Here is a 22,655-nt window from a genome sequence, read left to right on the forward strand (position 1 = left end):
ATAGCTTATTTGTATTTTTTATGCAAATTATATATGCTCCACATGGTTTATTTTTTATTTTTTATTTGTATTTCAAATTTGTATCATTGATTCTAATATATCATATATGTTTACATTTAATTTAACTTTTATTGTTATATTACCATTATTTTATTAAATATAAAAATTGTAGGCAGGAGATGCTACAAGTAGTCCTCGTTCTTAATTACCCACTCAACTTCATTTTAGCGATAATGATCTGGTACAATTTTTATAATATCATCTTATTATATTTTTAAATTATTAAAATTATAAATTTTATTATTTATTTATCTCTTTTTCTTTATTAATCGATTTAGATAGACACTGACGTATTTGTCTATTTTATTTTGTAGATAAGAGATCACTACGATAAATTTAAAGCCAATTCTACTGATTGAAACCTTAGCTTTATTATAATATTTGAAAGTTATTTTTAAAGATTTGTAGATCATTTTGACATTGTTTAAATTATTTTAAAATTTTAAAATTATAATTTGCATTATTTATTTATCTATTTTTCTTTATTAATTGATTTAGATAGACACTAATGTATTTGTATATTTTATTTTGCAGATAAAAGATCATCATGACAAATTTAAAGACAATTATACGGATTGAAGCCTTAACTTTATTATAATGCTTGAAAGTTATTTTTGAAATATTTGTAGATAATGTTGACATTATTTTAATTAGTATTTTTAGTGCTACGTTGGATTTTAAAATTTTTGATGAATAATTTTTATTAATATTTTGTTAAATTATGCAAATTAATTTTATAGAATTTAAATTATATCTCATATTTTATTTAATTAAATCATATATAAAATTTTAAAATTAATATGGTGAAAAATTAGACAATATTCTTATACCAACATTTATAAATGACATTTAATTTTAAAATTAGATAAGATGAATAACTTTTACTAACATTTACAAGTATCGCCTTAAATTGGTATTCATTTATAATTGCTATTTTATTAAACTAATGTTTATAAAAAGTTGATTTAAGTAATTTAAGAGACCTTTAACAAATGTTATTATATAACCTATATAACAACAATTATAATTATTGCAATATTTCAAAATTAATGTGATAAAAACTTGTGGCGACATCTACAAATGTTATAAAAAATAAAAAAAGTGTTGCTTAAGACATACAAATATTGTTGGAATAAAATTCATATTGAGACTATTTACAAATATTCGAAAAAATATCACAATAAACGTTGGAATATATAGGTACCGAAGTTTCTTGGAAATGTCAGAACAAAGTATACCGACTGTGGCAATTATGACATATAATCTACATTTATTATAAAAGTCGGTATAGAGTTATTCCGATGATTTTTTGCTATTTAATGACATATGTCAAACGTCACAAAAATCCTATTTTGTTGTAGTGATTGGCTCGGGTCTTGACTCGATAGACCCACCGACAACTGATAGGAGTAACACTAGATGGAAGAGGAATAAGATCCTATGTATGCATGCACTGAAGAGCATTAAGTTCCTCTGACATAGCTTGTTGCCATTGGGGATGTTTTCACCGCCTCACGATAAGAATGAGGCTCGGAATGCGAGTGAATAGTAGCAAGAAAGGCTTGAAAATCGGGAGAGTAGGTAGATGAGATAAAAAGGGCGTATCAAGCAAGAAAACGACGAGGACGGTCTGGATAACGACGGGGGACATCGGGAGCATCTTCAGGAGAGGATGGGTTAGTGGAGAGAGGAGACGAAGCACCAGAATTATCAATGCACCCAGAGGAAGGGGATGGAGTAATAGAGGAAGTGTCTATGGAGACATCTAGAGATGCCATAGAATTAGCAGTGGTGGTGGAACTCTAAAGAACTATGGAAGGAAGAAAAGAAGATGCAGTAGTGGAAGACTGAAGAAAAGAAATATTTTGGAAGGATGAAGAGAAGTAAGCAGTATCTTCAAGAAAAGTAACGTGATGGGAAATATGAAGACGGTGAGAACGGGGATCATAACAACGATACCCCTTATGTTCAGAGCTATATCAAAGAAAAATGCATATGGCATAACGAGGAGAAAGTTTGTTTCTCTTGACAGTGGGCAAAAGAACAAAACAAGTGCAACCGAACATGCGAAGATGACCATAGGAGGGAGGAAGGGAGTACAGATGCTCATAAGGTGTAAGACCAGAGAGTGTGGAGGTAGGAGTGCGATTGATAAGATAGACGGATGTAAGAATTGCTTCATCCCAGAAAGATTTAGGAACAGAAGAGGCAAAAAGAAGTGTACGTGCAGTATCTAAGATATGGCGATGTTTACGCTCGGTGACACCGTTCTGAGCAGGTGTATAAGGACAGGATTGTTGCGGAAGAGTACCATGAGTACAGAGTAATGTGCGAAAAGATGTAGAGAGATACTCACATGCCCCATCGGAGCAAAAAATCTTAATACGTTTACCAAACTGAGTATACACCATTTGCGCAAATTGAGAGTAAATGGTGAAAACCTCAGATCGAGAACACATTAGATAAAGGCAAGTATAACGTGAGAAATCATCAACGAAAGAGATGTAATAGAAGAAACCACCAAGAGAGGAGAAGGGCGCAGGACCCCAAACATCCGAATAAACTAGATCAAAGGTATATTCAGAAATAGATTCAGCTTGAAGAGAAAGGAAGAGTAGTGTTTTTAGTGAGTTTACAACCCATACATGGATGTGAAGGAAGAGAAGAGACAGAACCAAGATTACCTGAACTTGTTAAGAGTTTCAGGTGAGAACTAGATAAGTGACCGAGGCGACAGTGCTAATGATCAAGAGAACATACAGAGACGACAATGTCAGAAGAGGGAAGAGCGGGAAGATGAAGGGAATCTAAGTGATAGAGGCCGTCAACTCTACTCCCGATCCCAATCCTCTGGCCTGTAAGATGATCCTGCACAGTACAAATAGATAAAGAAAAGATAACTGTGAGACCATAATCAGTGAGCTGACTAACAGAAATAAGGTTAAGAGCTAAGCTAGGGATATGATGGACGTCAGGAATGTCAAATGAAGTGGACTGAAGACGACCACACTGTTTGACAGGATGAAGGCTCCCATCAGCAGTAAAAACACTAGAGAAGATATGAGGCATAGTAATAGAGACTAGGTTAGAGGTGTCAGCAGTCATGTGATGAGTGGCACCAGAATCTAAAATCCAAGAGGAGGAAGACATACCAGAGGCAACAGACATATCAGAGCGAAACTCTGGAGGGCATAGCGCACTGCATAGCATGAATTTATTCAGTAATTGAGCAACTTGAGAAAGAAGATCAGCAGAGGAAGGAGAATCTGAAGCTGAGGCAGAAGCAGCATGAGGGGAAGAAGTAGGAGACCGAGGCGGAGGACGAGACTGTGATGACGGTTGCTACTATCGTTGCTGAAGCTTCAGACACTGGTTCTTCATATGACTAGGATGCTTGCAGTAATGACTAATAACAGAAGACCGAGTAGAGGTCGATAAAATAGGAGCTGGTGCCACAGAAGGGCAGAAGGATACTCTATTGGAATGTGGAGATGTCACAGCAAGAACTGTGTCAGTAGGGATAATTTATGGAGATAATGTGTTGAGATGAGTTTCTTCTGCAATAACACTACGAATAACATCATCAAATGATGGAAGAGGGTCTCGATTGAGCAGTTGGCTGCTAACAGCCTCAAAATCGGGACGAAGAAGCATCAGAAATTTGAAGGTGCGCTGTATTTGGGGAGACTTAGTGCGAGTTTTGCAACATGTGCATGTTAGGCAAGTGGACTCTTCCAATGAATCAATCTGACACCACAGGGACCGTAGGTCACTGACATATTCTCTGACTGAACGCTCACGTTGCTTCATGCGAGTAAGATCCTGCAAAATGGCATACTGACGAGCAGAACTGGAATGCTCAAACAAATGAGCTAAGTGTTTCACACATTGCTTGGGAATTGGGAAGATGTACAATTTTCATATGAACATCAATCTCACATGACTGACAGATAATAGCCATGGTACGACGATCAGCAAGTGTCCATGATGCATCGGGTGTGGAAGGTTGGGGAGAGGTACCGTCGACATGGCCAAGAAGATCCATACCAAGTAAAATGATGCAAACAGTAGTAAACCATTCTCTGTAATTAAAACTATTTAGTTTGATATTGACTGGAGCTAGGAAATGTGGAGCAGAGGAAGTTGATGCCATTTTTTTTAAGTAAGAGGAAAATTGATGGAAAAGAAACTGGTTACTTGGATTTTTTTAAGGTAGGTGGGAAATAAATAGGAGGGAAAAGAAACCGGTTATAGGTTTTTTGTTTTTGTTTTTTTGGAATAAAGTAGTTAGAAAGTGGATAGAAGAAGATAAAACCTTGGAACAGTTTCTTTTTTGTTTTTGTTTTTGTTTTGTTTTTTGTTTTTGATTTTTTTGTTATATATATATATATATAAATATTTATTTAATAATAGTGGGAATAAAGAAGATAAGGTAGAGATAAGAAGGAAAATGACAAGAGGTTGGAATTGCGTGCTTGGTTGCTTATCTCCTGGTCGGGGAATCAGCGAGATGAATTTGCGGAGAGATTGATGGCTAGCGGTGACAGAACCAATGTCGGACTACATTGGCAGAGAGATCGATGTCCAGATCTCGTCTGAAGTTGAACGGATCTAGTCTGAAGTTGAACGGATATGAGATCGGTAGAGTGAAACGGAAAGCAACTAGGGGTCGTGCGAGGATGTTGTCGTTCGTTCAATGGCAGAGAGATCTGGAGAAGGTGTGTGGAGTTTGACGGAGAAGCAAGACAAGAACACAACGGCTGTGTCGTCATTCGTTGGGCGTGGGAATGATAAAACAATAGAAATAAACATGTTCCAAAACGAGCTGGCAAGGTCGTTAGAGGCGGGGTGGGGGAAACACAGCTTTGTTGGAGAGCTGACAAAGTACTTTGGAGGGTGTTCAGATTTCTGGCAAACAAAGAGATGAACAATCGACGTTGTCATTACAGATAGACAAAGATTGACAGGGAGCTAGCAAAGACTAGACGGAATGAGATTCCGGTAAGACAAAGCCCATTGGAGAGCTAACAAAGACACGGTGGGGATCGGTAGACATCTGATACCATGATAGAGAAAATATGAAAGAAAGAATGAATGTCTTCATTAGAGTGAAATCAACCCATATAAATACAAGAAGGATGTATACTCAAGAGTATATACATATAAGCATACAGTAAATGTACAAGTGATATATTACTCTAACAAAAATATTGTTAAAAATTCAGTTTAATTGCGGTAAAGGTCCTTATAATTGTGTACTTTCTGCCCTTTTAGTCCTTTTAATTTTTTTAGGTACAATTAAGTCCTCATATTTGGCCGAATTGGGTTGTTCTAGTCCACTACAATATTTTTATGTACAATTAAGTCATTGCAATTTACACTTACCCATCTACACCGCGGACTAGAATGACCCAACTTGACTAAATATAAGGATTTAATTGTACATAAAAATATTGCAAGGACTAAAAGGGCAGAAAGTACATAATTACTGGGATATGTACAACAATTAAACCTAAAAATTCAAAAAATATTATTAAAAATTATAAAAAAAAAAAATTATTTAAATATTACTAAAAATTCAAAAAATAAAAATAAAAATAAAAATAAACATTATTAAAAATTCCAAAAAAATAAAATATTATTTAAAGTTTAAAAAACTTAGAATTTTAAGAAAACATTATTAAAATTCCAAAAAATTAGAAAAGTTTGCGACATTAGGGTCTCCAGTTGGGTTTATTATAATGGATAGCTATGAAATAAATAAGATAAATGAAACATTATATAAAATCAAAGCTTAATTACAATTAATAAATTAGAACATAAATTCTTTTGTGATAAACAACCATTGTTATATAATTAGAGAAATTATATTATAAAATTGATAAATATAAATATAAATATAAAAAATTACTCTGTTATTTACTAAACTATTATTTTATGTTAAAATTTTTAAAGATTTTATTAAATTTTAATATATTGTTGATTTTTTTGGGATTTTTAATAATTTTTCAGTATGATTTTAAGTCATGTTAAAATTTTTAAAGATTTTATTAAGTCATGTTAAAATTTTTAAAGATTTTATTAAATTTTAATATATTGTTGATTTTTTTGGGATTTTTAATAATTTTTCAGTATGATTTTAAGTCATGTCAACTATATTGAATGGAGAAGCAGACATTAGCGATTAGATTTGACTGGCTTAATCAAAATAATAGAGGGAGCAAATTAGGAACTTGTATAATAGAGGAACCGAAAAGACAGATTGGCTATGATAGAGGGACTATTTCATAGATTTCACCTTTTTCATTTAAGGAACTAGATTTCAAGGGACCTTTGACTAAGTTCCAAGATGGAAATTGAAAAAAGAAAAATGAAAAAGAAAAGTATTACAGTATCGTAAGTTTAGGATGCAAAACATGAAGTGAAGAAATAAAACCGACACTGTTATTTGTTGTTGTTGTTTTTCTTTTTAAATGATTAAACTACCTCCTACATAAAAGGGATGTTTGGATAGGCCTTTTTTAAGCCATGAAGTGATTTTCATAAGTTAAGCACTTATGGAAACAAAATACATGTTTAGATTGGCTATTCTGTAAAAGCCGAAGTTGATAAAAAAGCTGAAAAATAGCTTTTTCCAAAAGATAGCCATGTGGTGCTTTTGAAAAAAAAGCACTTCTCAGAAACTGTTTTGGGGTTGTTAAATTACTAAGTTAACCTTATCAAATATAGGAATGACTATGTTTTAGGGCTTTTTTGGATTATTATTTATTTATTTATTATTATTATTAGTATTAGTATTAATAATAATAATAATAACAACAACAATAACAATAATAATAATAATAATAATAATAATAATAATAATAATAATGGCATCTTTAATGGTTGATTATTTTAGAGTTTGGTAAATAATAAAAAATAGAAGATAAATAATAAATTATTATATTTTAATATATAAAATAATTAAATAATACATTTATTATGGGAGATGGTAACCCGGGCATCGGGGTTACTAACTGTGATGCCGGGGTTACAACAATAACCAGTGGCGGACCAAAAAATTTGGTCCAACTTGGGCTTAAATAAAAGTCAATGTTTGATATTAAATTTATTCAATATCAATAATAAATGTACGAACAAAGTTCAAATACAATATATAATAAGTGAAATAACAATGACAAATACAAATACAAACTACATGCCAACACTTGAGCCACTCTTGTTACTACTACGATCAAGATGTGCCAATTGAATCCTACGAGTTCGCATATTTTGAAAATACTGTAAAATATCTTCATTATCAATTTCATTAAATATGTATTTCTCAATATAGCAAACCAAGCTATCAATAAAAAAATCATCCTCTATTTTGTTAAGCAAATTGGCCTTGATGATATTCATTGCTTAAAAAATTTATTTGAACTGAAGCAGTTGAAATAGGTAAGACCGATGTCGACTCAATCAATCTATAAACTAGAGGATATCTAAGATGTTTTTCTATTTCAATCAACTTTATAGCAAGTTCTCCAATGCTTCCAAGTGAAGAAAAATCAATATTTTTTCCGATGTCATATATGTACATCTCTAATTGATCTACCAATGCCATTTGATCCAATTATGAGAAATCTTCTGGTTAAATATCGCCAATACGAACCAATTTTATAGCATCAAATCTTTATTGTTTTGGATTAAGGCAACTTATGCAAGAAAGCAATTCAATAGTAGATTCTGAAAAATGACTATTTATATCTTTCATAATCATATCAAGAACATGACATAACAAATAAATAAAACAAACATTAATCAATAAAAAAATGTAAAGTTTAATAACAAAAAAAATGTGAAAGTGATATGAAAAATACTAACCGAGTAAAAAACCTCAACACGATAATAGTGCAAATATGCAGTGGTTTGCTTCTCACGTCTTGGACGACCGCGGACAAACAATCTTTCTTCCATATTATTTGGCATCTCAATATCATTTTCAACACAAAACTTTGAAACATTAGCCAACAATTCATCCCATCCATCATCTCTCAATGATTACAACTTAAACTTGACACCTTCAACAATGTCTAAAGCATTCACTATATTTTTGATTTTTCTTGCAAGGCTTGTGACAAGCCATTTGTTATACCTAACACCTTTTTCATCAAAAATAATATGAACACAAATTCAAATCTTTCCATACGATCAATCAAGCCCAAAGCCACACCTTGTTAGCCAAGATTAGTTCCATAATCATGAACATTTCCAACAACATTTGTTACCGCTGCCCACATCATTAGAAGACGAAGTATTATATAATAATGAGATCCCGAACGTGTGTCTCCAGGTCTTGCAAGGCTTGTCTCTTGATTACAGGATCTGCCAGTAGAAATTACACCTTTCTCTATACGTGGAACTATGTTTTCATGTTGGCTTTGTCGAAGTGCATATTTCTTTTTACATGATGCTCCAACCAAATTGACAATCTTGATCACATAACTAAAGAAGACATTGATAATAGACATTTTTTCGCAGGACAAACAATAACTAATTGAAGTTGATGTGCAAAGCAATGTACATACCTTGCATATGGATTATCCTTCAATATAAGTGACTTTAGACCATTAAATTCTCCTCACATATTAGAAGCTCCATCATAACCTTGACCTCATAACCTTGATAAGGACAATACATATTTTGCAAACAAATTATCAATGACCTCTTTCAAAGTGTGGGATGAAGTGTCTGTCACATATTTATGCAAAAATATCTCTCAATCACTTATCCATGAGTATCAACATATCTCAAAACAATAGCCATTTGTTCCTTCACTGAAATGTCTCTATCTTTATCAACCATAAGTGAGAAAATCCGATTACCAATATCTTCAATAATGAGTGATCTTACTTTTTAGCACAAGAATGCACCAAGTCCTTTTGAATTTTAGGGGCACCCATTTGGTTATTCTCGGGAGTATTTTCTTTCAATGTCTTGGCAATCTTATCAACACATGCACCATACCAATAGAGTATTGTGAAATTATAGAACTGGGTAGAGCAGGGTCACAACAAAAGTGCCTGAAAATAATAACAATAAAGATGAGGGACACGGATTTTACATGGAAAACACCAAAATAAATTAGGGTAAAAAACCATGGACAAAAGTAGAAGAATTTTACTATAGTGAAAATAGGAGTTACAAGTTTTCTATTAATAAGGAGAACAACAACTTATTCTCTCCTGTAATAGAAGCAACACAAACCTTCTAATTTTTCTTCCCACTATTTCCTCCCACTTTCTCTCTCACCCTCACTCTTCTTCAGCTAAAATGGTGCACTTGAGACAACCCTTATTCCGTTTATTTATAGGTGAAAGGGATGAGGATTAGCTCACCTAATCCTTGGATTAGGTGCTCACCTATCCTTGGATTAGAGTGAGGATTAGGTGAGAGGGAGGATTAGGTGAGTATATATATATATATATATATATATTTCACATGTGCATCCCATGATAATATTTTAACATAGAGTAACTCGTTACCTTTATTCTTGGAACTTGAAGAGTCATCATGCCCCCCAAAAGCTAAACCTTGTCTTAACAAAAATCACACAATATCTAAAACCGCCATCAATCTAACACAATAAGCAACTTCCATTTTTCTGAACTATGTTGTGAGATCTTTTCTGTGACACTTTGTCATGGGTTCTTGAACAATTTCAATTTATCGGGTGTAAAATTATGAATGTTAGTAACATTTCCTTAATGATCTTTAAAAGTAGAAATAGCATTCTTCCAATTATAATACCCCATTTTGGAAAACACATCCCTCCTGCTTTACAACCCATAAGTTGTTGGTTTAAACAAATAACACCACAAGCAAAATTGCAGAATCTTTCTCCACACTATATTCCAACCATGGAAAAGAATCATATCATGAAGGATTGAAACACCTATATTGATTCCCATATTTCTTCTTAGGAAAGTTGTGGGTTCTTGATTACATGGACCGTTTGCTACATAAGATTGTCTCACATCGTCTTTAATGTTGCCATCATATTTCTCAATCGGCATTCGAAGCTCGGGATCCGCAACTAGATTATTTGGATCAAACTCAAACTCTTGCTACTCTTGACTTGTAGATGTGGTTTCGTTATCATCTTTAACGCTCGTCTCTGTGCTTCTTTGTCTTTTAGTAAAAAACTTATCCATATTAAACAAAAATCTCAACATATTAACAATTTTAAAAATCAATGTTAATCAGTTGGAATTCATGAGTGGATGATAATAGATGAAAAAAATGCTCATATTCAATGTGAATCAATTATCGATAGCTATAAGTAGCTAGTGTACACATTTTAGAATTCATGATGAGATAAATTCATAAAGTAAAACCACTTAAAATTCTTCTTGACACTTTCAACCAATCAGTTAAAAATGGCACAAATAATTTCAATATAATAATGTGAAAAAGATAAAGCTCTTTTCTCTCATCCGGTCAAAAGATTTGCAAAATTCTCTTTATTTCTTCTAATTTTTCTCCTCAATCCAAACAAAACATAATGTCATTAAAAAACCACAACAATCTTAACAAATAACAACACATAAATGTTAAAATTTTTTAAAAAAATAGAAACACTACTCACTTTACGATTGATGCAATAAGTGACCATGTGAAGGTTAGGAGAGAGCTAGTAGCAACAATTCACGCATCTAAGGCAGACTTGAAGAGCCATAGAGGAAACTCAGGAAAGGGATATGGATTTTAATTTTAGAGAAAAACAATGAAAGGGGCTCCTCAATTTTGAGGGAAAAACAAAAATATAAAACTAATAAACACTACAACAAAATAGGATTTTTGTGACATTTGACATATGTCGTAAAATAGTAAAAATCATTTGGAATAACTCTATACCGACTTTTGTAACAAATGTAGATTATATGTCGCAATTGCCACAGTTGGTATACTTTGTTGTGACATTTCCAATAAACTTCGGTACCTATATATTCCAACATTTATTGTGATATTTTCCCAACATTTGTAAATAGTCTTAATATAGATTTTATTCCAACATTTATTGTGATATTTTCCCAACATTTGTAAATAGTCTTAATATAGATTTTATTCCAACATTTGTATATGGCTTAAGGAACACTATGTTTTTTACAACATTTGTAGATGTCGCCACAAGTTTTTATCACATTAACTTTGTTAAAGGTCTCTTATATTACTTATATCAACTTTTCGTAAACATTGTTTTAATAAAATAGCAATTATATATATATATATATATATATATATATATATATATATATATATATATATATATATAATATATATATATATATATATATGAATACCAATTTAAGTCGATATTTGTAAATTAATTTTAAAATTAAATGTCATTTATAAAAGTTGGTATAAGAATATGTATAATTTTCACAATATTAATTTAAACAATATTTATATATGATTTAATTAAATAAAATATGAGATATAATTTAAATTCTATAAAATTAATTTTCATAATTTAACAAAATATTAATAAAAATTATTCATCAAAAATTTAAAAATCCCACATAGCACTAAAACACTAATTAAAATAATGTCAACATGATCTACAAATATTTAGAAAATAACTTTCAAACATTATAATAAAGCTAATTGTCTTTAAATTTGTCATGATGATCTCTTATCTACAAAATAAATATACAAATACATTAGTGTATATCTAAATTAATTAATAAAGAAAAAGAGATAAATAAATAATACAATTTATAATTTTAAAATTTTAAAAATAATTAAAACAATGTCAACATGATTTACAAATTTTTAAAAAATAACTTTTATATATTATAAGAAACCAGTGTTTATCTAAATCAATTATTAAAAAAAGAGATAAATAAATAATACAATTTATAATTTTAATAATTTTAAAATATAATAAGATGATATTATAAAAATTGTACCAGATCATTATCGCTAAAATGAAATTGAGTGGCCAATTGAGAACGAGAACTACTTGTAGCATCTTCCGCCTACAAAAAATTTTACATTCAATAAAATAAAGGTAATATAACAATAAAAGTTAAATTAAATGTAAACATATATGATATATTAGAATCAATGAAACAAATTTGAAATACAAATAAGCTATTTTTATATTGAAGGAGAATATATAATTTGACTCAGTTTATGTATGTGTGTGTCATAACTATAATAAGAACCTTTAAATAATTTAACTTGGAATAAAAGGATGAAATATAAAACTTCAACAAAGCTATGTGTGAGCCATAATTGTAACAAGAACACTATAAGAAATAAAAATTATATAAGGGGCAAATTGTAAAACTTCACCAAAACTATATGTGTGTCCCTTTAGTATAGCAAGAACCCTATAAAAATAAAAAAAAGGGACAAATTGTAAAACTTCAACAAAACTAGGATTAAATAAAAAAAACTAAAAGGCAATTTCAAGGATATATTGAAGCCTCGCATCCATGTCATGACCATCCCATCATCACTATCGGCAAGGAGAAAACCAAAACATATTTTAATTTTCAACAAAAAGAGGATGTTTTGGAAATCTCATCCCAATTAAATTCAATCTTCTTCTTTTTTTTTTCTTTTAAAAAATATTCCCAAACCCTAGGATTAGATTAATTAAATTCTCATACTTGTTTTCATAACAAAAACTAATTAAAAAATTAATCAAACTATCAGTCATTTACCAAAATGAATAACAAGTTAAATATTTAAATAATATTGCAAGAAAAACAATGCTAAAAAATATTATGAAATAAAGAAAAATCGAGATACTTACTTTATCTCCTGACAAGACATTATTTTTTTGGTCCTTTTGCACTATTAGGGGGTTTTTCTTGTCATATATATAGATCATGAATCTATAAGCCGCGTAGCTTTTGGCGCTCATAAAAAAAATTGCCGCTTAATTTTTGGCACTCTTGAAAGGTAAAATATTGGTGCTTTTATTCTTCCTTTAATACTGTTTTTCAATTTTAAATTATCGTTCATATTTTTTGAATATAGATATATACATATCCTAACTTAAAATGGTGTTTTCAAATATATCATAATAAATTGATGTAATTAAAGTCATATTGGATTATGACATTTGTTACATAGGTCATAACAAGCATTTTAACAAATAATATTGTACTGACATTTCTTTCAATATCACTAAAATCTTCAAAAATATCGCAAAATAAAAACCTTTTGTGACTATAAGTAGAAATGTTATTATAAATTTAGGAATAAATAAAAGCATACCAACATTTATTACAATTATTGCTTAAAAGTTATTTTAATGGTTTGTAGTGACATTTGCCAGAAATGTTACTTTAAAAATGTCACAATAAGTGTTTTTTGTTGTAGTGAAACTAGCAATGGACTAGACTACCCTTGACTTAACACACAACTCAACTCAACAAACACAACACCAACTTGCCTAGAACTTGAAACAAAACACATGATGAACTCATTCTGACCCTCCATTTGTCTCTCTAGTCATCTAGTAATTTAAAACTTAAGTTACCACTCAACAAACACAAAACTTTGCCTAGAACTTGAAACAAAAAACAAGATGAACTCATCTTGACCCTCCGGTTATCCCACTACTAGTCATCTACTAATTTAAAACATAACTTCACTAACTAGACTGAAACATATTCAAAAATAAAAGAGAACACTTATTCAGCTCGGGCTACCCTCTCCGTCAGCCAGTGCTTAAACTTCACCGAACTCGTGTCTTCCAAAGATTTCCGGCTGACCAGCCGGGCTGCCAATATAGTGGGTCCACCCCCTGACAATAGGGATGACAATGGGTAGGGTATGCCAAAACCATTACCCGTACCCGTAACCCCTACCCCATATCCGTACCCTTTAGGGTTAAAAAAATCATACTCGTTACCCGTACCCGTAGGGTACCCGCTTACCCGTTATTGAAATTATCGAATTAAATTTAAATATAAATTTAAATAATAATAATAAAATAATTAATTATACATTATATTATTATCTTTAAACACATGCCCATAAATTCAAAATTAAAAGTTGATATATATTTGTTTATCTTAAATTATATAATCACATAAAAATGACGTTTATTTATGACTCAATGGTAACTCTGCCTTTTGTTTTGTTTATGTTTAACTACCTTGGTTTTTGTTTTAAATTTTTTCATATATGTATTATTTATATTTTATATAACTTCAAATTTTATAAATATCTAGTAAGATTTTGAATATAAAAAAACATTATAACTAATTCTCATAACTTATATCCAATTGATTTTTTATTAGTATCTTATTTTTCAGGATGTTCTTATAATTTATAGAATAAATTATTAGAACATTATTTTTATATTTGTTTTATAATGTTTATTTTTTTTAATTTAATTATGATTCTTAATATATATATCTAAAATTCAATTTTGATAATATTATCAAATATAAATATAAAAATTAAATAAAATTTAAAATAATATATTAAAAGAAAATTTGAAGTATTATTTTCAAATTAATCACCATGAAAATAGATTTTCGGTAAATTGTGGGTAAATGTTTAGTTAAATAAAAAAATTATATATATATATATATATATGAGAGGGTAAGGGTACGGGTACGGATTTTATCCGTACCCTCTTCAACGGGTAAGGGTAAGGGTAAGGGTAAGGGTAAGGGTAAAAGTAGGGTAGGGGCATACCCTTATTCGACCCGTACTCACTCAAAAACTAACGGGTAATACTCTTACCCGTACACATACCCGTACCCGGAGGGTAATACCCTCTTTGACCGGGTACGGGTATGGGTATACCCATCGGGTAGGGTACAAATTGCCATCTCTACCTAACAATAACCCCTCCCTTAGATTTTCTTTTTATTTTTTGATTTTTTTATGTGGGTAAAAAGTATTTTTTAAATAAATATTTTATATTTAATAAATAGTTTTTTTCAAATTAAAATAAAAAGAGGTGGTTGTTATTAATAAATAATTAAATAATATATTTTAAAAAATTATATTACAAAAATAAATATTTAAAATAATTAATAATAATACATAATACATTAAGTTATTATTATTATTATTATTATTATTAGTGTTTTCATTATAATTATCGATAGCAATATATAATAGTAACTCAATCAAATCTCAATGAAAGTCTATTTTAGTAATTTGCCACCTCTAAAAGTTCTTTTAAAAATCCACATCCAAACAACTTCACAAGTATAAAATTATTTCTGTATTAGCTTATCTAAACATAAAATACTGAAAAGCACTGAAAAGCATTTTTGAAAAAAAATACTTCTACAAATTAAAATAAATATATATTTTTTTAAAGTTAATCCAAACAAGCCCAAAATCACCATTGCAATAAGCGGGTGATAGTTTGATTAACTCTTATCAGAAAATTGAGGATTTAACTCTCTAATAAGAGCATGATTGAAAATTTGGGGTGTTATGGAGGGGATGGATTTATGCATATATTAATTATATATATATATATATATTATGGAGGGGACGGATTTATCCATATTATATATAAAGAAACATAACTATAAAAATATATTAAAAGGAGAATAAACACATATCAGGATTTTACCCCTAAAAGTGATTAACATGTAAATTTTTCCAGACGCTTTGGGGACAAGTTGGCGGAGGTTAGACCTGGGTTGTCCAAACAAAATTTGATTAAACGTGATCAACTGAGTTCATAGTTGTACTTGGTGGCCTCACCAGAAACTAAGATGAGAATAATGAAAAATAAACTAATTTTGATGATGGATGTACCAAATAAATTAGAGTAATTATTAAAAATGCAATATTCTGTTCTAACCAAATGTTTCAAAAAATAGCTCGAATGAAAATATCTACAATATCCTGATATGAGAGTTCAAGTTTATCCTTTAATATTGAGGGAAGAGAATGTGGAACTTATTTTATTAATACTTCAAAATATTTACACTCTATTACACTATTACTCTCTCACTAACACTCACTCTCACTCACTGAGCTTTTCTCTCTTCTTACATGCTGTGGAGAAATTGGTTCTAATATTTATAGCCACCAGGGTCGGTGGATAAATGATTCTAGGTATTTAGCATACATACTATTTGAATGATCTAGAATCAGTGCTCAAATCTCCAAGGAAGTCGGTGATGATGATTCAAGCTTCTAGAAGCTTGATATTATTTTTCATTTAAAATAACTAAGATTTAACGAAAGACTTTGTTGTATAAATTTTCCAAAAAAATAAAAAATAAAATAATAGAATATTTTCAAGGGTTGATTTTGAACGTTTTCACGCCTCTTCACTTCATAGCAGTTGTGATGCTAAGAGGTTTCTCAAATTTATAAATACTCCCTCCAATTTTTTTAAAAAATTTTATCTTATGTCTTTTTTAAAGATAAAAACTAATTTTTTAGAAAAATCTTCTTTCCCGTATAGCTAATACTTTTCAATTTTTCTGGTTCAAGTGAGTTCTTGAGAAAATAGAAATCACAAATTTATTTCTCAATTAGTAGGCATTGTATCCCAAGAATATTATTCCTCGAGACCATTTGTATCTAGTGAGAGAAATAATATTCAAGAGACTTCTCTTTGAAGTGCCTTGCCTACAACTTTCAATTTTTTTCTTGTCTTCTTTCATTCTTTTGTTATACATATATTCTTCATTAAGTTGCCATACCTAATGCATTTATATCTAACAGACCTAACATATTTTAATATATGATTAAAATAATTTTATAATTAGGGAGCGAAAGAGTTACAAAAATAAAAAATAAACGGTTCACCAGCCCGATGGCGGGTGACGTTGCACTTTTGTGGAACGCTTAATGGTCAGCCAAAATTCTTTCCATATATAACATACAAAAATTGCAACTTCATGGTATTATTTGAACTGCGCAGCAAAAATACAATAAAAGTAGAGAGTCAAAAATTACAAATTTTTTTATAAAAATATATAAATTCAAGAAATATATTTAAAATTAAAATTACATGAAAAAATTTAATAAATTTGTTGTTTATCCATTTTATTCAAAAAAAAAAAATTACATGAAAAAAAACAAAAGAATATAATGCTCATTGTTTCAAAAAAATAAATAAATAAATAAATAAATAAATGAAAAGAACATAGTAATCCTCTGAAACGGATCAAGGTACCTCGTCATCTAAATGATGATCGAGTATTTAGAAAAAAATAAAAAATAAAAATTTAGCCAACTTGATGCAGCTTTTTCTAAAAAGAGGGGATGGATGTTAACCATTCATAAATGTCTCCATATATATGCATCAAAGCAAATATTTTGTTAAAATATAAATTTAGTTAATTAATTAATTATTTAAAATCATACACAATCTTAAAGAATACATATTTTCAAAGTCATGTAATAAAAAAAATTAAAAGTTTATTATAAAAAAAAATAACTAAATAAAAAGAAGTCAGCGGGAAACAGTATAAAAGGGTGGCCTGAGCGAACAAGAACAGTGATCATCTTCTCCAAACTCCCAACAACATCATTCCATTCCCTCTCTTTTGTTTGATCCCCAACCACCACCCCAACTCATTCCCATTTCTCAACTCCCCCGCCGGCGATGGGTTGCTGCTTCTCCGCCCCCAAACAAGCCGACGACGACCACCGACACCACGACGCCCCCGACACCAACGTCAACCCCCCGCATCATCCACAGTCGCTGGCCCCCTCGCGGCAAACAGAGCCGTCTGAGACACAAGCCGAGGGAACAACGCCCTTACGCCAGTACACTCTTGCGGAGTTAGTGGCGGCGACGCATGGATTCTCCCTCCAGAACATGCTCTCAAAAGGTGGCGGTAAATTCCCGAACATGGTTTTCAGCGGCCACCTTCCTGGGCCCCAGGAAATCGTCGTCAAGAGGTTCTCCATGGTCGCCTGGCCTGACGCAGAGGAGTTCAAGGTTCGTTCTTGTTTAAGTCCTTGTTTCTTGGTGATCTTGTTATAATTCTTGGTGAGATATTTCGAGTGGGGGTTTTGCAGAAGGAGGTGATTAAAGCTGGAAGGTTGAGACACCACCGGCTTGTGAACTTGATTGGGTACTGCTGCGATGAAGATGAGAGGCTTCTTGTGGCGGAGTTCATGCCCAATGATACGCTCGCTACGCGTCTTTTCAGCCGTATGTTTGTTCTCCCTCGTACTTCTTGTTCTTGATTTGGTTCTGTGTTGATTCTTTGCTATTTCTTAATGTGATTTGATTGAATGGAGTTTAGGATTCTTTTTTAGTAGATTCTTTGTTATTTCTTGAGGTCATGTGATTGAATGGCGTTTAATATTCTTTTTGAGTCACTGTTTGATGCACTGCTCTTGAATCGGTATGCAAAGTTTACTTTGCATGGAACTGCACCAATTTGGTTTTTTTTGTTTTTATTATTAGTTTTTGTTAATGCATAGCCAAATTCAGCTTTCTTGGAGCAAGTAATTAATCTCATTCAGTAATTACATATTTAAGACTAGTAAACCATAGTTTATATGGACTAACTAAAATAAATTGTTGTTTGGATATGTTGATTAAAATAACTTGAGCTATAAGCCCAAGTTTTTCTCCATCTTGTAAGAACGTGTAACCTCTATAGATTTCACAACAGCATATGGGTGGGAAGTCTTTGTTAGCACCCTTCTTTTTTGGAAGAACATTAGTGGGGCTTGATTCATTTTGTTTACAAATTTGCACCGCTATGATAAAGTTGGGGTAAAAAAACATATATTTCCAAGTTCATCTCTTTAAGAGTGTCCAAAATGGCATCAGTAAATAGGATGGGATAGCTGTCCAAGCTTTGTGCTTTTCCTGGAAACATGGGTCAAATAGCTCTTGCAATTTTTTCTCCATTGGAAAGGACTTTCAAGTGAAGATAAGTCCATCTGGTTTACATAGAGAATTAATGGCAGTGCAGCCCCCCTTCACTTTTTCTGCTGCTTGAAAGGGTTTGGTGTAATAGTATGCTGGGCAAATCTCTTTATGCTCACATAATGCCCTGCTTTCATTATGCAACATTGTAAAATATCCTGCTTACAATTAGGCTTACTCTGGTGTCAATTATGTTCACTATATCTCTGGAAGCTTTAAAACCCTGTAAGGACATGCAGCTCATTAGTTAATATTTTGCTTACAGTTAGGCTTGCTCTGGTGTGTTGACGGTATATCTTTTTGCTTCTTGTGCCTTAAATTACATTCGAGTTTTTATAGATTTACATGTGCTTCTTTATGTTCATCAATTTTATTTATTGAGAAAAATAATGACAAGTTTCATAAGCATTTTGTACAAATTTTCATGTATCTTCCATCATGTTTTAAGAAATTAAATGTTTTTTTGATTGTTTTTGTAGCTACAAATAAGACTTTGGAGTGGTCTATGCGCGTGAGAGTTGCAAGCTATGTAGCTGAAGCCTTGGAATATTGTATCAATGAAGGACAAGCGCTGTATTTTGATCTGAATTCATATAAAGTTCTTTTTAATGAGGTCATATTAGTAATTATCTTTTTTAAAAAATTGATCTTTAGATAATACTAATGAAAGAACTAAATAAACAAAGCAACCTTCATTGCTTACTGTTTGAATGTTACACTGTATATTGCTTTTGAGAAATAAAAGTGAGATATCAGCTGGTGGCCACTTTTGCTAATATTTATTTTGTTAGATTATATTTCCCATATAAAAACTAAACTTGTTATGTTGGTTCGACTCAACCCAACAGTTTAAGTTGTTAGGTTGAAAGACGCTAACATTTATATACTTAACTACTTTGGAACTATCAATTACTCTAATATACCTCATTGATACATGTTAGTTTATTTTAGGTGGTCTCATCATAAAAACCAATTCACAAGTTCTAACATTTCTTACAGTATCTAGCTTGTGCACTGTTATTATTATTTATTTTGTTTTTTTAGTGGAGTATTTGTGTTTTTCTAACAAAAGAACTAAAATGCTTGTAAATATGATGCATGTCTCCTTAGATGCTAATTTCTTTAGCAATGTTGGAGGTTTGTTGATGTTTTTATTCTTTTGCAGGCTGATTTTCCTTGTCTTTCTGGTTTCGGTCTTGTGAAAAGTCAGAGGAATGGCAATTGTTATAGCATTCACACTGCTTACATACCTCCAGAGTGCATGAATGGTATTGACCTACTATCGCTTGAAATTCATTTATTGTAGTTGGCAGGCAAATTCGACTATGTTATAATTATCTACACGTTCTCTGATTCTTTTTAGCAAAAAAAAATATTATATTATTAATTAGTAGTTGGCTTTTGTGTTTTAATTAAAGCTGCCATGCAATTAGTCTTATAATTATATGAATCTTTTTTTTAAAAAAAACAATTGATTTATTTTTTTTTAATTTTTAATTTTTAAGGAATGAAGACTCCTGAAAGTGTGATATTCAGCTTTGGCGTTTTGCTAAGAGATCTACTGAGTGGAAAGGAAACTCCACAAAATAAGGTAAGGCTTTTTATACATGCTGGATATCTCATATACTAATAAATTTTTGTTTCCTTTCATCTAGTGATTCTCTTTTAGACAGATTTTTCAATTTTAAGGATAGGAGTAAATCAGCAGTCAGTGAAATTCCCTTTTCTAGGACCCAAAATCGTTATTACTATGCACACCCAAATTATCTTTTGCATTTCTGGACTTCTATTCAAAATAATTTGTGGTATATTAATTTGTTATAATCATGCTTCATGTTTCCAGGCAATTCATATGATATTGGGTAGAAATGTCCCTGTAGTTGTCGATTCTCGTTTGAACGGTGAATATCCCATTGAAGAGGAAATTGCTTTGGCGGGCCTTGCTAATCAATGTTTGCGATATGAGCCTAAGGATCGACCCACTATAAAAGATGTTATTGCAACCCTCGCACAAGTTCAAAGCAATGCTGCTGTGAGTAACTCGTGATTTCATTTTTGGTATCTATGCATCTAAGTAACCCGTACGTGTGGCTTTTTGTTTTGTTTTTTGAATAATGCGTTTCTTGTCAAGCATGTTGTAAGCTTGCAGTTTCTAAATAACTTCAGCGAGGCCCTATCTACTGTGATATTTATTCTGTCATCTCTTGTAAAGCCAATCTCATAACCTTCCCAATTTTGTCCTCAAATTAGTGAGATTTGATGCTTTGTCACATTCGATGCAGGGGGAGGCACAATAGCATGATTGATGATGATGATGCAGTATGGAAGGCAAGCATGGTGCTGCAGCTATACACAGGACAGGAGCATGTTCAGTAGCCTAGGGTCCTTTACGTGAAGTATGGTGTTAGTGGGACTTTAAGTGTGTACGAGGACATCATGGATTCATGGGTTGCATGCCTCGAAGCCTGTTTCTTTTTGTTTGTTTTCCATACGAGACCAATAACGTATTGCTACGATATTTTTTCTCAGTTTCCATGAATTACATAGCTTTTGAGCAAGTGGTTTTTTTTTAAATTACATTTTTTAAATATTTATTTAAATATGTATTTTTGAATTATTTATCAAAAATATGTATACCATGCATGGTACTTGCATGGTATTTTTTGCACATGGTGCTTTTCAGATTTATTTTATTTTATAATATGTTTTTTATATAATAATTTATATTAAGTATTTTTGAATTTTTTAAATTAACGTTATTTAAATTTTACAATAATTTTTTATATAATATTTTGTGTTTAAGTTCTTATAAATTTTTTCTCACAACTCCATTTAACATAGCGGTAAGAAAATGAAGTAATTGAAAATTCACCACAATCACACCAACAAGCTCTCAGATCAATGTGGTTGTGAAAAAGAATTTAAATTAAAAAAATTATGAGGATTTAAACTTAAAATATTATATAAAAAATCATTATAAAATTTAAATAAGGGTTGTGAGAAAAATTTGATTATAAAAATTTATAAAATTTTAAATGTAAAATATTATATAAAAAACTATTATAAAAATTAATATGAAAAAGCAGAAAAAGAAATTCAATAAGAATGGATTAATTTAAATTATCAATTAAGTTTTAACAAAATGAAGTAAGAAGAAACTTCTAGGGGGTTGTCTTGCCTTTCAATTTTACTTTGGACTTTGATGATGAACGCCGGTGATGGATATACAGGTCAGAGAAAAAAGTGAAGTAAATGTTAGTGTCGGAAGCGTAGAAAAATGGAAGAGTTATGAAAACTGATGGATGATTTATTTATTTATTACAAAGCTTAGGATCTCACTCCAAATCGGTCATGAGTCCTTACAAACAAAAGGCCCTTATATAGACAAGAAGGAGGCTTGGATGAGGCTCAAGGTTGCTTCGGAGAGAAGCAACCAAGTGGCCGGCACCAACTTGATTCACATGATAGAGAGACATATATTCTCCACTATCTACAATACTACTACAGTAGCCCCCTTCCGGGGTCTTACATTTGTTACAAGCCTATTTTACAATTTAAAATGCAAATATTGCCTATTTTACATACTAAAAAAAACAAATATCGCTTCAGTCCTCCAAAAGATGAGTAATATTTAATTCTTAGAGGTGATTTGTGTTCTTCAGCAGAACCCTTGGGTCACTTCTTATCCTTCAATCATATTGTCTAAATT

The 22,655-nt window shown here is 31.1% G+C and overlaps 1 protein-coding gene and 1 long non-coding RNA gene across 2 annotated transcripts; one reads left to right on the forward strand and one right to left on the reverse strand.

Moving 5' to 3' along the window:
- Positions 1 to 8,258: 8,258 nt before the first annotated feature.
- On the reverse strand, positions 8,259 to 9,348 carry LOC120272679. Its single transcript, XR_005540239.1, has 3 exons — positions 9,248 to 9,348; positions 8,631 to 9,125; positions 8,259 to 8,547 (listed from the first exon to the last, which is right to left on the reverse strand). It is a non-coding gene; the product is annotated as an uncharacterized LOC120272679 (long non-coding RNA).
- An 8,240-nt stretch (positions 9,349 to 17,588) lies between these two features.
- On the forward strand, positions 17,589 to 21,464 carry LOC120272690 (serine/threonine-protein kinase BSK1-like). The gene is made up of 7 exons (XM_039279564.1): positions 17,589 to 18,001; positions 18,082 to 18,217; positions 19,426 to 19,559; positions 20,112 to 20,214; positions 20,452 to 20,537; positions 20,790 to 20,978; positions 21,229 to 21,464. The coding sequence occupies exons 1-7, from the start codon at positions 17,663 to 17,665 to the stop codon at positions 21,241 to 21,243; spliced, it is 1,002 nt and encodes a 333-aa protein (XP_039135498.1). The 5' UTR covers positions 17,589 to 17,662; the 3' UTR covers positions 21,244 to 21,464.
- Positions 21,465 to 22,655: the final 1,191 nt, after the last annotated feature.

The sequence above is a fragment of the Dioscorea cayenensis genome, chromosome 11, assembly GCF_009730915.1.
Source record: "Dioscorea cayenensis subsp. rotundata cultivar TDr96_F1 chromosome 11, TDr96_F1_v2_PseudoChromosome.rev07_lg8_w22 25.fasta, whole genome shotgun sequence".
Taxonomy (NCBI): Eukaryota; Viridiplantae; Streptophyta; class Magnoliopsida; order Dioscoreales; family Dioscoreaceae; genus Dioscorea; species Dioscorea cayenensis.

What these genes read in the sequence shown, in the direction of transcription:
- LOC120272690 (XM_039279564.1), top strand. Translation starts at nt 17,663, where the DNA reads ATGGGTTGCTGCTTCTCCGCCCCCAAACAAGCCGACGACGACCACCGA. An exon ending in CTGACGCAGAGGAGTTCAAG is followed by an intron (nt 18,002 to 18,081) that starts GTTCGTTCTTGT and finishes GGGGTTTTGCAG; the next exon opens with AAGGAGGTGATTAAAGCTGG. An exon ending in CGCTACGCGTCTTTTCAGCC is followed by an intron (nt 18,218 to 19,425) that starts GTATGTTTGTTC and finishes TTGTTTTTGTAG; the next exon opens with CTACAAATAAGACTTTGGAG.